The sequence below is a fragment of the Cryptomeria japonica genome, chromosome 4 (genome assembly GCF_030272615.1).
Source record: "Cryptomeria japonica chromosome 4, Sugi_1.0, whole genome shotgun sequence".
Lineage (NCBI taxonomy): Eukaryota > Viridiplantae > Streptophyta > Pinopsida > Cupressales > Cupressaceae > Cryptomeria > Cryptomeria japonica.
Window position 1 is genome coordinate 414797677 of NC_081408.1, and position 12144 is coordinate 414809820.

Here is a 12144-nt window from a genome sequence, read left to right on the forward strand (position 1 = left end):
CCTTAATTAGTAGCCTTTACTTTTTTGCCTAATGTTTCTAGTTTTTTACAGCAGATTTCCTTTTTGGAACGCCTTGTATGTTGTTTCAATCATGCAGTCTTCTCTACCTCTTCCTTAGCATAAATTCTTCTTTCCCTTGGTGCGTTCAGTTCTTCTGTCTTCCTTTCACATGTTGATTCTATTGTGTTTTCCCCCTTTGGTTGCTCTTCATTGTTCTTGTGTTTCTCTTGTGTCCTTGGCATTTAATTGGTTGTTCTCTTTCACTATCAAGGATGAAATGTGGTCCTTTATAGCTTTTCTTGTCTATAGATGCTCTTTATCTTTGGTTCTCTTTGACCATGTTCCTCATCTAGGGAAGCTTCACTCTTGTCCCCGATGGAGTTGCCAACTCTAAAATCCTGGAGACTAAGCATGCAAAGCCTTCCTTGGCCAACAAATCAACTTGATGAGACGATGGCCTTCAAGGATAGGAGTCCTAGTAAGTGCAAGGTGGCTCGACCTATGGACCAAAACTAGCACATTGTTAACTCTGATAATCTTCACTGAAGATTCTAGGAGAATCCTAACGACAACCCAATCAATAATGAGAAATGTAAATCCAAGAATCTAGAGCATAAGCATATCAGAAAACCTTATCCAAATTGCAGCAGCTTCTACTCGAATAATAGGGATGGGCAGCCTTCCACTTCCTATGGAGGACTGCAATCCACTATGGAGAAAGAAGATTCCCATATTATTGAGTTCCTGAAAGAGATCTCTAAGTAGTGTTAAGGCTATGACAAGGCTCCATCTTATGACTGGTTCTCACTCGACTACAGGTTTTGGCTGAATAGATAAATTGCACAACATTGGCAATAATCATGAGTGCTTGCAAGAACTTCAGCACAGCAGTTTCTCCAATCAATAGAACGCATCAGAATATCCATAAGATGGGCCAAGAGGCTGAAGACAAAGGTTGAACTTACTCAAGGCCAACAGTACTGTTAGAGAGCTAGAAATCATCCATGAGTGTATGCACCTTACAGACTCTCTAAGCATCCACAAGCATATTCACATGTGTGTGTGCACTCAAAGTGCTCGTACTAGGAACAATACTAGCTCTATGGTGATCAATATGGAGGATGATAAAAATGATCTTATTTACTTTTCTCTGACTTTCTGTCTAACATCATCGTTGATTGTTTTGTGTCAGTGTTTTGTTGGCTCTTGTTTGGCTTTGGGCATTTTGTAATCATGGCCATTAGTTTTCAATAAAATTATTACTTCTATCAAATATATATATGAGTTTTATATGAACATATCCACATTAAGGGGCCTTGGAAATAGCCATATCCATATTTGATACCATATCCATTTCCATGTCCACACAACTCTGTTTTATGAAAAGTTCTCAAAATTCTCTTTCCAACAACTCCAATATCGCCTCAATCACATGCCTATTTGAAGAGAACAACCTTCCCCAAAATTGACTGTTTTTTTGGAGGAAAAAAAAACAACAAAAATTTCATCATCAATCAAAAGCCTTCTCCCAGTTTGTCCAAATTAATACTTAATACCACTTATAGTGAAATTACTTATTGCAGAAAAATAGCGGCAGCAATATTCATAATAAAATCCACAAGATAGTAATGACAAAATAGTAAAATAAATGGGCAAAAAGAAGCAGAAAATAGAAGCTCCACACAATATATGTGAAATAAAAGAATAACAACTGATTATGGAGCATGTCACCTGCATGAAGGATGCTGTAGTATTTGAGGCCTGTGAAAAAATCTGTTCATTTAAGCATGGAAGGCATAGAAGAAATTACACTTGGGTTTATCTTGTTGGGTACTCAAGTTTAGGTGTGTTTAACAGGTTTGAAAGTCTGGCCCTAGGTAGCATTTAGAGACTCGGAATAGAAACATTAGCATCTAAATCTTCAAATCTTGTAACACTTAAAACATCCTACCTGATACAAGTAGCTGAACTTTTAACTATGACAATGCATTTAGTGAAGAAACATGAAACTTTAAATGTAAGCATCGTATTTGTTAATATACATTAAGTTTTCACAGTCCATTTGATTCAGGAGCATACTGAGGAGGCATTAAATTCATTATTTCCTAGAGTTGTGGCTTGTCTACATCTAGAAATTGAAATAGTGACAAATATTCTTGGCTTCCATTTCCTTAAAATATTTTCAACATAATTTTAAGTAACAGATGATGACTTCCTGATAAGGTGTGGGCAGTTTTAAGACAGCTGGTGGCTATTAATGATTTTGACACTTTCTGAGGAATTGTGGCAGACCTTAGTGGAGGCATACTTCTAAATTTAGAAGCAAATGCTCATATACGGACACTGAAAACGTTTGTTAAGAGGAGGAGAAGGTATAAAGAAAGAAATGAAGATTACCAGTTTAGAAGAGAGCAGACAGTAGAGCAGCAAAGTGGGAGTAGAAAATTAGAGTCAGAGTAAAATACACATTATTTTGTAATCTGTGGGCATGGATTTGTAGTAAAATTATAATTTGTAGGGTTGTGGCTGTTCCAATCCATGGAAGGGTTGCGAATATGATTAAAAAGAAGGGTGTGGATTACTATTTGTAGCAGATATTGTTAATATTTGTAGTAGATATTTGATATGCGGTTTATTTCTATGTACTCAATATCTCTTTGAAGCTGTTCTGTTTTAAGTATTAGTGTTGAGTATAATCTTTCATATTCCATCTATTTTGTGCTAGACAGTTGCAGGTGTTGAAGTTTGTAATCCTGAATTCTTTTGGGCGTAAAGCTTGGTGTTTTGTGCATTTCTATGTAAAATCTATCCTTTCAAATAATATGCAGATGTTTAAATTTGATTGCTGGTAAGTCTGGAGTCTTTGTCTGATATTATTTTACATATGTAAATGAATGAGTTGCATTTGTGAAGAGCTGCTCAGATTGGTTGCCTTTCAATGGGTACTCAATCCTTGACTGCATCAATTGGTATTGGAAAGGGTTGTTTTTCAGAAGGAGTATTGAGGAATTAATGTCGATGTGATTGAGAAAATGGAGAGAAAAAAAATGAGTAATATCTTGGCTGTCCTCCAACAAGAGAAGTGTTGGGTAGAAGATGTGCTAATGTCCTCCACTGTGTGAAAGTGGGTAGAGGGTGTCTAAAGAGTGTGCATCTTCCAGAAACATTGTTGGTTAGAGGATAGTTGCTAAAATGTAAGTTTGTTGTAGATAGTTGAGAGTGCCGATGTCTTTGAAAACTTTGAAAAAGAGAATGAAGATTGTCTTGAAGAGAACAGTTGAGTGGGCAGCTATGGAGCAGTATCAGTGGAAGGAAGAAAACCCTCAAGATGATGATGGACATATATTCTGATTGGATAGCTAGGAGGCTATGCAATGTGGCGAAGTTGTAGTAGATGTGACCAAGAATGATAAAGAATGTCAGCTAGGTGACACGAAAGCAGAAAAGAACCTGATTGCAGTTGAAACATGTCTATTTAGAGGCATGGATGTGTTGATGGATGACATTGTAGTAAAGAAGGGTGATAATAAAAACCCTATTTCGTCTAACATTGTTTTGTTTGCAGATAAAGAGGAAGGTAAAGAACGAGAAGTGGAAATCCTCATACCAATGGATAATGAAGAAGAAGAAAAGAGTGAAGAAACAAATCTCAAAATTTCTGATGTTGATTGGTAAACAGATGAAATGGTAAGAAAAGAAGTTGAATGACTGAGAGCCATGATACTAAAACTAGTCTTTCAAAAGAGATGCAGATGTTGATCAATGTGGAGCAGCACAAAGATGAGTACCTTGATGAGGTACTAAAAACACAAAGTAAACAAGGAGAAAAAGTTGCAGTGGTTGAACCAAAGATGGTTATAGAAGCAGATAAGGAAGAGGAGTTAAATTATGAAAACTTATGATAGTTTGTTTGCATATAAAGAAAAAGTTGAAGAAAATATAGTGATGAGCATTTATGATTTTCATAATGTTGTTGATGTTGGTAGATAGTGTTTGCAAGCATAAGAGAAGAAGTAATTATTTTTGATAAAATTTATTGTGAAGATATGAGTGCAGGGGAAGATGATTTCTGGTGGAAGTGCACAGTTCATGGAGGGTTGAATCCCATAAAAAGGAGAAGGATATGGTGGAGGAGAAAAGTGAAGAGGAAGAATTCAGTTTATGGTGGACAGGCATCCATGAGAGATGCAAAGAATGTTGAACAAAATTGGTGGAAAGAAGTGAGAAGGATATGGTGGAGGAGAAAAGTGAATAGGAAGAATTCAGTTTATGGTGGACAGACATCCATGAGAGATGCGAAGAATGTTGAACAAAATTGGTGGAAAGAAGTAAGATTTATTCTAGTCAAGTTTTGGAAGAAGCGAAGGAGAAAATTTTCTAAGGTGTTTGGTTCTACAATGGAGTTTATTGTAGAATGTATGATTTTATTGGCTCAAATTTGTGAACTATGGTTGCAAACTTCTTACTCAGTGAGTCTAATGCAGGAGCATACTGAGGAGGCATTCAAATAATTATTTCCTAGAGCTGTGGCTTGTGGCTTGTCTGAATCTAGAAATTGAAATAGTGGCGAAGATTCCGTGCTTCTAATTTCCTTAAAATAGTTTCAACATTATGTGAAATAACAAGTGGTGGCTTCCAAACAATTTAGAACAATGCGACAGTGCAGCAAGCAGGCAAACGGGAGTCGAGTTGTTTGTGGGAGCGATGGAAAGTGGCAGGGTGTGGGGAAGGAGAACAAATCCCAGAAACTATGCGTCAGCAGGTTTTGACAGTGCAGGGTAAAGGGTTGTTTTCTTCTGGCCTGCACGGTGCGGTGGAGACTCAAGACAAGGGTTTCAACCCTCTTCTTCAAGGCGTTTCTGGGCACAATGACTCCCCTTTTTTGGGGTGCCAACTGTCTTCCCCCAAGGGGCTAGTGATGCCAGAGAAGAGGAACTTTAGTCTCTGCAAAAATGAAGCAAACCCTTTCGACGCGTGCAGCAACTTTTGCAAGGAATAGATCTTAAAAGTCAATCCAGAGGCAACTCTAGGGTTCGCCCCTTCAAACACAGCTCACTCTGCTCTGCTTGGAGAGAATTCATCTTTAGCCCCGGATCCTCCACCCCCTCTGGTGGTTTCTAATCCTTCAAGCTCTCCTTTGTTTCTGGGCAATAACAAGGTGGATCTTGCCTCTAAGCCAGTTGATTTCCATATTTCTGATGAATGAATTCTGGAGGCATCCTCAGATATCAGTTCGCAGGCTTTGGTTTTCAGATCCATAGGGAGGTGGTCTCAAGTGTATGATTTTGTTGCCTAGTGCAAGAAAACATGGGCAATTTATCTGATCCTTCTATGGAGTTGTTGGATTTTGGCTTCTTTCTTGTCACCTTTCAAAGTTCCGATGATTGCAGGTATGTTTTGGATAATGGTCTGTGGTTTTTTTGCAGATTTGGGTTATTTGTGACCCCCTTGGACCACTTTCTTTGACCTTGAAAACGTTCAAATTGCTTCCATTCAAATCTAGCTGCACCTCTACAATCTACCTTTGATTATGAGACACTCGGGTCTCATTGAATCCCTGGTCAGTCAAATTGGCACCTTCATCAAAGTTGAGGAAGGGTTTGGCCCCAATAGGTATTTCAGAGTTTGTGCCCTCATTGACATTTCTAGGCCTCTTCCTCACATGATATACATTAATTCTTCTCAAGGCTCCTGGCTGCAATATATAAATTTTGAGGGGCTTCCTAAGCGATGCTTCAGGTGCAACCAACTTGGTCACAAGATTGCTGGTTGCCAATCCAAAACTATCAATGGATGGAGGGCCCTAAATCTTGAAAGATGGGTCCATAAGTAGGGCAGCCCTGATGCTGATTTTGTTTGAAGAAATTGTAATGAACCTTTGTTGTACCCACCTCGCCTTCCTGATAATTAGGGCCTGATCTATCCACTTACGGTTTCCTGCAACATTTAGATATTTTATTTTATATGTCAGCAGTAATATTAGATCAGTGGCATAATTATTGCAGCACGAAATACATACATGACCCATTCTAGATTTTGAGGATTTTTCCAGGTTGGCTGGGCTACCCATCCATACCCATCCGGTCTCTTAGGGCTAATAGGGCCATTTGAGGATGGGCCCAGCATACCCCTAGCTTGCACTCATTATCTTGTATGTACTAACAAACAGAGGATATCAGGAAGATAACAAATGCATATGGAATACATAGATTCATGACTATATTACTTGGTTAACATTTATCCATTATATATAAATTTGTAGGGATTAATTCATTATATTTGTGCCTAGTTGCAGAAACATGACTATCATTAATTAGTATTCCTTTTCTTTACTTATTAGTTGTGTCTGAGAATGAATGAATTATTTCACTAAAGTGTATTTTAATGCAGTATACTAAACCTGATATTGCAGGTTACCTATCTAGCATGAAGATTAAGTTCATTTTACCCTTTTGTACATTACAGATGTGCTTAGTTCATTTGGTAAGACATTTTTAGGCATGGAACCGATTTAGCAATTAATCTGGGTCACTAGTTAAATTATATTAATTACTGTTATATGAGGAATGAAAGCAGATTTAATACAACTTGCACAAAGACATACTTCATCATTTCGACATTTAAGCGGATTGGCCTGGGGACGTACCAGCCTGCTGGCGATGGGGAGGGATGCTTACTAGGCGTTGGTTCTTCATCGCTGGGAAGAACCAGCGACTAGCCCTTTCACATCGTCTACTAACTGATGCGTTCCCAGGGCAGTCCTCATGGTTTTCTAGGCACCATAAATTATGAAAACTGAAATAAATATTATTACTGAGTAACGAAGTTACATGTTGGATGCTTCTCCTTGCCCTTCTCTCCTTGTCACCTCCTCTCCCATGTTTCCTTGGGGTGCGGTTTTATACCTCTTTGAAACCACGCGATTCCCCTTGAAACATGGCATCTATTCCAGAGGTGGCTTGGGAATGGACGCGTCCTTTCATTACTCCCACTAGTTAAGATAAAACGTATTTTAAGCGGTAAAAATAATTTATGTATTGAAAATATATATATTTATGTACATGTATTGTTTAATGTTTCTAATCATTGCCTGCTGTCTACACGGGAATATGACAGAAATCATGGTATTTTCCTGAATCACCAGTCCTCACCCCCACCCCACTGATGTCCTTGCTTGCTCAGACACTCGTACCATTTCTCAGATAGCAAGTAAACTTTCAAAGCCAAACTATGGTAAGACTGGCAAACGTAGGGGAAGAAAATCTGAAGCAGAAAAACTAAGGATGGAAGCTTTGGATGCTATAAATGATGCTACTCAGTGGACTATGGAAGCGCTCCTCACCAGCAGCAGACGGAAACAAAAGAAAGGCTGACTTCAAGAGTTCTTGCATTGGGTGATAGAGTAGATTTCCTGGGCAGTTATGTTAGTCTTCGGGCAGTCATGTTAGTCTTTGCAAGAGTCTCTTTGATTACTTCTCTGCTTGTTCTACCTTCTTCTTGTAATGTCCCCATTTTGAAATAGGATTTAATAATAATAAAAGTAATTAAAAATAAAATATAAAAGAATAAACTTAAAATAATTAAAATTTAGTTAAGTTAATGAATGTCAAAAGGCATGAAATGAAAAGTTGTGACTCCCTCAAACATGAAGTATAGAAGGGAGAAGAGAACTCCATTTGAACGGGGGAATTTTTGAAGCTACAATCAGAAGTGCAGATCTGATTTGAATAATAAGCCAGCAATGAAGAGACATGACCCTTTAATAGATATCTCTTTCCAAAGAGATGTATCTCCTCAACGAGATGTGAAGGTATTAAAAGAGCAAGCAGTTTCTATGAAGAGGGGAGAATAAAAATTGTAATTCTGAATTTAATGCAGAAAACTGCAGACATCAATCAAGGAATAATATGAAGAGAGGAAAAAAGAATGGAGCATAGGGATTAAGGAAGGGTTAATAGAAGAAGGAAAGAATGGGCTGAAAATAAGGAAGTGACTGTTAAGGACAGAAATGACGAAAGGTTGTGACCCTTTGAAAGGGTGTAATTATGAAAGGTGGCGACCCTTTCACCAATGAAGTATAAAAGAGATCATTCCAATCATTCAATAATGACGTATTAATTATTATTCCAATCATTCAAATCAAGCAAACAATCAATCAGCAAGTCATTCTATCAGCATTATTTCAATCATCAAACCAGCTTTTATTACATTATCACTCACCAATACCTCAAAACATACAATCAAAGGAATTTATTCAATCAATCAATCACTAATCAACCATTCAATCAAGCAATCGCAAAGGAGACAATTCCAGTTCATCACAACAGAATTCTAGTTATCGCAGATTATTATTACCAAACCTATATTCAGTGGTATACATGGTAGTTCTGCCAATCACTGTCTTATATGTGTATACATGTTATTTATGCATAATAAAGAACGTTTATAATTTATATATATGTCCTTATGATAGAATATGAGACGTGCTTGATTGGCTGTAACCCACCTTGTAGGAAGGGCCTAGGGTGTAAGTAAAAGGGGTATACAAGGCTAAGTAAGTAGGCCATTCTAGAGTTGACCGTAATGGCTCCTAGGACCAGAGGGCACTTACGTAGAGAGCCAAGTAACCCACTTACGACCCCCACCCAAATTCCTCAAGATGGCAAGTGTCTTTAGGGAGATGAAACATTGATGGGGAAAGCAGATACAAGCCGCCAAGCAAGAGGGCCATGGTAGACATCCACTCTTGGGTTTCGTGTAGAAATAGCTTCGGGCAGACCCATCATGTCCCTTCTCCCAAACCCTAATATGCTTGCATTATTGATAATCTATGAATATGATGTAATTGCCTAATCCTAATGATTAAACATATATATGTGTAAATTTGCATATGTTGTTCAAGTTGTGATTGCAAGATTCAAATCCAGGATTGCATCATTAAAGAGAGATTTATTTGGTAAGATTTAACCCTAACCCTAATTTGTTGCAATTGTGATTTTAGGGCAAATTCTAGGGCAAATAAGGAAGGGGACATTACATTTCTGCTCCCCATTTATGGGTCTGAAGCTTTCTTATACTTTGGTTGATTATGCTATATGGGAGTGGTCCCACAACCCACATCTTACTGATCAAAAAACAAGTGGTGGCTTCCTAATTAGGTGTGGGCAGTTATAAAATAGCTGGCAGCTATTAATGATTTTGGAATTTCTTAAGGAGTCGTAGCAGCCCATAGAGGAGGCATACTCGTACATTTAGAACCAAATGCTCATATATGCAAACAGTAAAAACATTTGTTAAGAGGAGAAGAAAGAATAAAGAAAGAAATGAAGATATACCAGGTTAGAAGAAAGGAATAGGAATAGGAAGTTGGAGTCGGAGTAAAATGTACATGGATTTGTAATAAAATTATAATTTGTAGGGTTATGGCTGTTCCAATCCATGGAACGAGTAGGATTAGAAGGGTGTGGATTAATATTTGTAGCAGCTATTGTTAATATTTGTAGTAAATATTTAATCTGCGGTTTATTTCTATGTAGTCAATATCTCTTTGAAGCTGTTGCTGTTCTGAGTATTAGTGTTGAGTATAATCTTTCATATTCCATCTATTTTGTGCTAAACAGTTGTAATGGTCGAAGTTTGTAAGTCTAAATTCTTTAAGTATGAAGCTTGGTGATTTGTGCATTTCTATGTAAAATCTATCCCTTCAAATAATATGCAGATGCTAAGTTTGATTGCTGATGAGTCTGGAGTCTTTGTCTGATATTATTGTTCATATGTAAATGAATGGCTTGTATTTGTGAAGAGCTGCTGCGATTGGTTACCCCTCAATGGATATCCGATCCTTGACTGCATCACCATTGGAATGACAGTAAGAGCTTCCGGAAAAACCATATGTGTTTTTTGTGCTCTATCAACTTAATTGTTGTCCTGCAATATATATTTCCAAGAGAAATAGAACCTGGAGATAATAGTTATAAAGTCCTAAGCCAGTTCGACAATACTGGTATGCCAAACCAATTCAGACGCAGTTAAACACTAGGCTACTCAAAATGAGTTCTTTGACCTGGATATAAAGGATTTTGTGACAGGTTTTAAGGTGACTGTGCCTCACGCTCTGAGTTGGAGAGACTCGCTATAACTCTGAATCTCTAAGATTAATTTCGACTGGTTCAGCTCTCGAGTTTTAATATTAACTCGAACTTAGGAATTTAATGACTGGTCTGAGTGACTCATAACTCTAACAGAGATTCAATATCCTTCTAAAGTTTGTATACTGACCCCTGATTAGTGCTTGGAACCAACATACGCATACATGAAAACAATTCCTAACCAAATGCTAATAGCAAGTGAACAAAAAATTATAACGATGATTCAAATTCTTGAATGTGTATTCCAAAATTGCATGATAGAGATAATAATCACTTACACTCCGGAGATAATGTTTGGAACCAAGGATCCAAATCCTTAGGCAATGACTGAAAGGCTGATGTAATGCGCCCCCTCAACGAGTTCAACCTCTTCCGCCAGTCCGCCGGAATTCTTTTCCGATCAACCAGCCACTCTGCAGACCATTAATAACGAGGAGAAATATATAAAGATTCAGTTTTAATCCATTGAAAGTACAGCTTCATTCTAAAGAAGTTGTACTTAAATGCCTCCAATTCCATCAATTTGTACAAACGACCTCTAATTCGATACGAATCTAGAAAACCCTATGGAAGATATGCATAGAATGAATCAGGTGGTAGAATTTTTGTACCCCCAAGCCTGGAAAAAGTGATGTCAATGGGAAGCTTCTGCAAATCAGTCGAATTCTCCATTATGTCTGCTCCTCCTCTTCTCCTCTCTCTTGTGATCAGCCCATATAAGTAACAGATCCTACTTGGACTCTCTCTAAAGCAAAGACTTAATTTGCCTTCTCAAAAAATGAAACAGACACCTCAATTGCAATGGTGAAATTTGCATGCTCATGCCATTTCCCAATAGGCTGTGGTCCCATGGAAGCCGCTTTGGTTCCTATTCAGCTGGCGAGCGGTAATTACAGTGGCGGCAAAAATTGGTGTGAATGTGTTGACATATAAAAATAATAAAAAATATAAAACACGCATTAAAAAATTAATAATTTAATAAAATAATTAAGCATTTTAATAAATAAATTAGTATAGATTTTATTTAAAATTATTATTAAATCTTTTGAATATCTATCAACTAAATAAAATAAAATAATTTTAAGTAATCCTAAAGTATAATATTAAAGTAAATAAAATAATTTTAGAGTAATTTATGAGTAAAAGGAATTCTTTCATGTATAAAATAATTTAAAATCAATGTTTTTTATACTTTATAGATAGGTGTGTTTAAGATATGCATACTAGTTGTATTTATTTCTTTAAAAAGATAGTAAAAATGATTTCTTCTTATAAAATTAGAGTATAAAATATGGAAGATCATATTTATTTTTGTTGGCATGAGTATATCTAATTTGTATGCTACACTATCAATCCTATGCAAAATCTTAAAAGGACAATAATACTTGGATGGAATCATTTTATCCTCCTTTTATTGTTTCAATGACATTTGTTTATATGGTTGTACTTGCATAAAAGTTGAATATCTTGCCTCAAAATTCCTTTCTCTGCAATACCAATCTACTGATTGCTTTGTTCCATTTTGTGTTATTTTCAAGCTCCTTGAGACTAGAAAGTAGCTCTTGTTGATCTTGGATGTGTTCTTTAATTTTTTAGACCTTTGAACCTGCCCACAATGAAGAGGTGAATGATGGTGGATAGTACCTATATCATGTCAATCTAATGTCCCCTTTTGGCTTAAGATATAATTAAATAATTAAAAGTATGTTTGATTATTTAATAAGCTATTAATGTAATTATTTAATAATATTCCTTTAAAAAAGTACATCGTAAGGATAATATTATATAATTACTTAAGTGACTCAATTAAGTGGGAAATCAAATTAAGTCATCTTTAGTTCAAAAGTGAAATAAAAGAAAAGCAAATGAAAGGGCAAGAGGAAATGGAAGGCCAAGGGACATTCAGAAAGTTATAAAAGAGGATTGAGTGGATTGTTTGAGTATGTTGGGTTTATTCCTTTTCTTGGTTGTAACCCTATGAGGTTCTGGAGATTTG

The 12144-nt window shown here is 36.7% G+C and overlaps 1 protein-coding gene across 2 annotated transcripts in view; it reads right to left on the reverse strand.

Moving 5' to 3' along the window:
- Nucleotides 1-11049, reverse strand: part of LOC131030884 (CDK5RAP3-like protein) — a 148863-nt gene extending 137814 nt beyond the window's left edge. The window contains exons 1-2 of one of the 2 annotated variants that reach the window (XR_009102955.2): nucleotides 10760-11043; nucleotides 10427-10561 (exon numbers count right to left, since the gene is read on the reverse strand). Coding sequence is in view for 1 of the 2 variants with exons in the window: in XM_057961842.2 (XP_057817825.2) it covers nucleotides 10427-10561; nucleotides 10760-10820 (196 nt within the window). In the remaining variant the exon portion in view is untranslated. Of the gene's footprint in view, nucleotides 1-10426; nucleotides 10562-10759 lie in introns of both variants that reach the window. The other variant, XM_057961842.2, reaches the window with a different exon arrangement.
- Between the last annotated feature and the right edge of the window lie 1095 nt (nucleotides 11050-12144).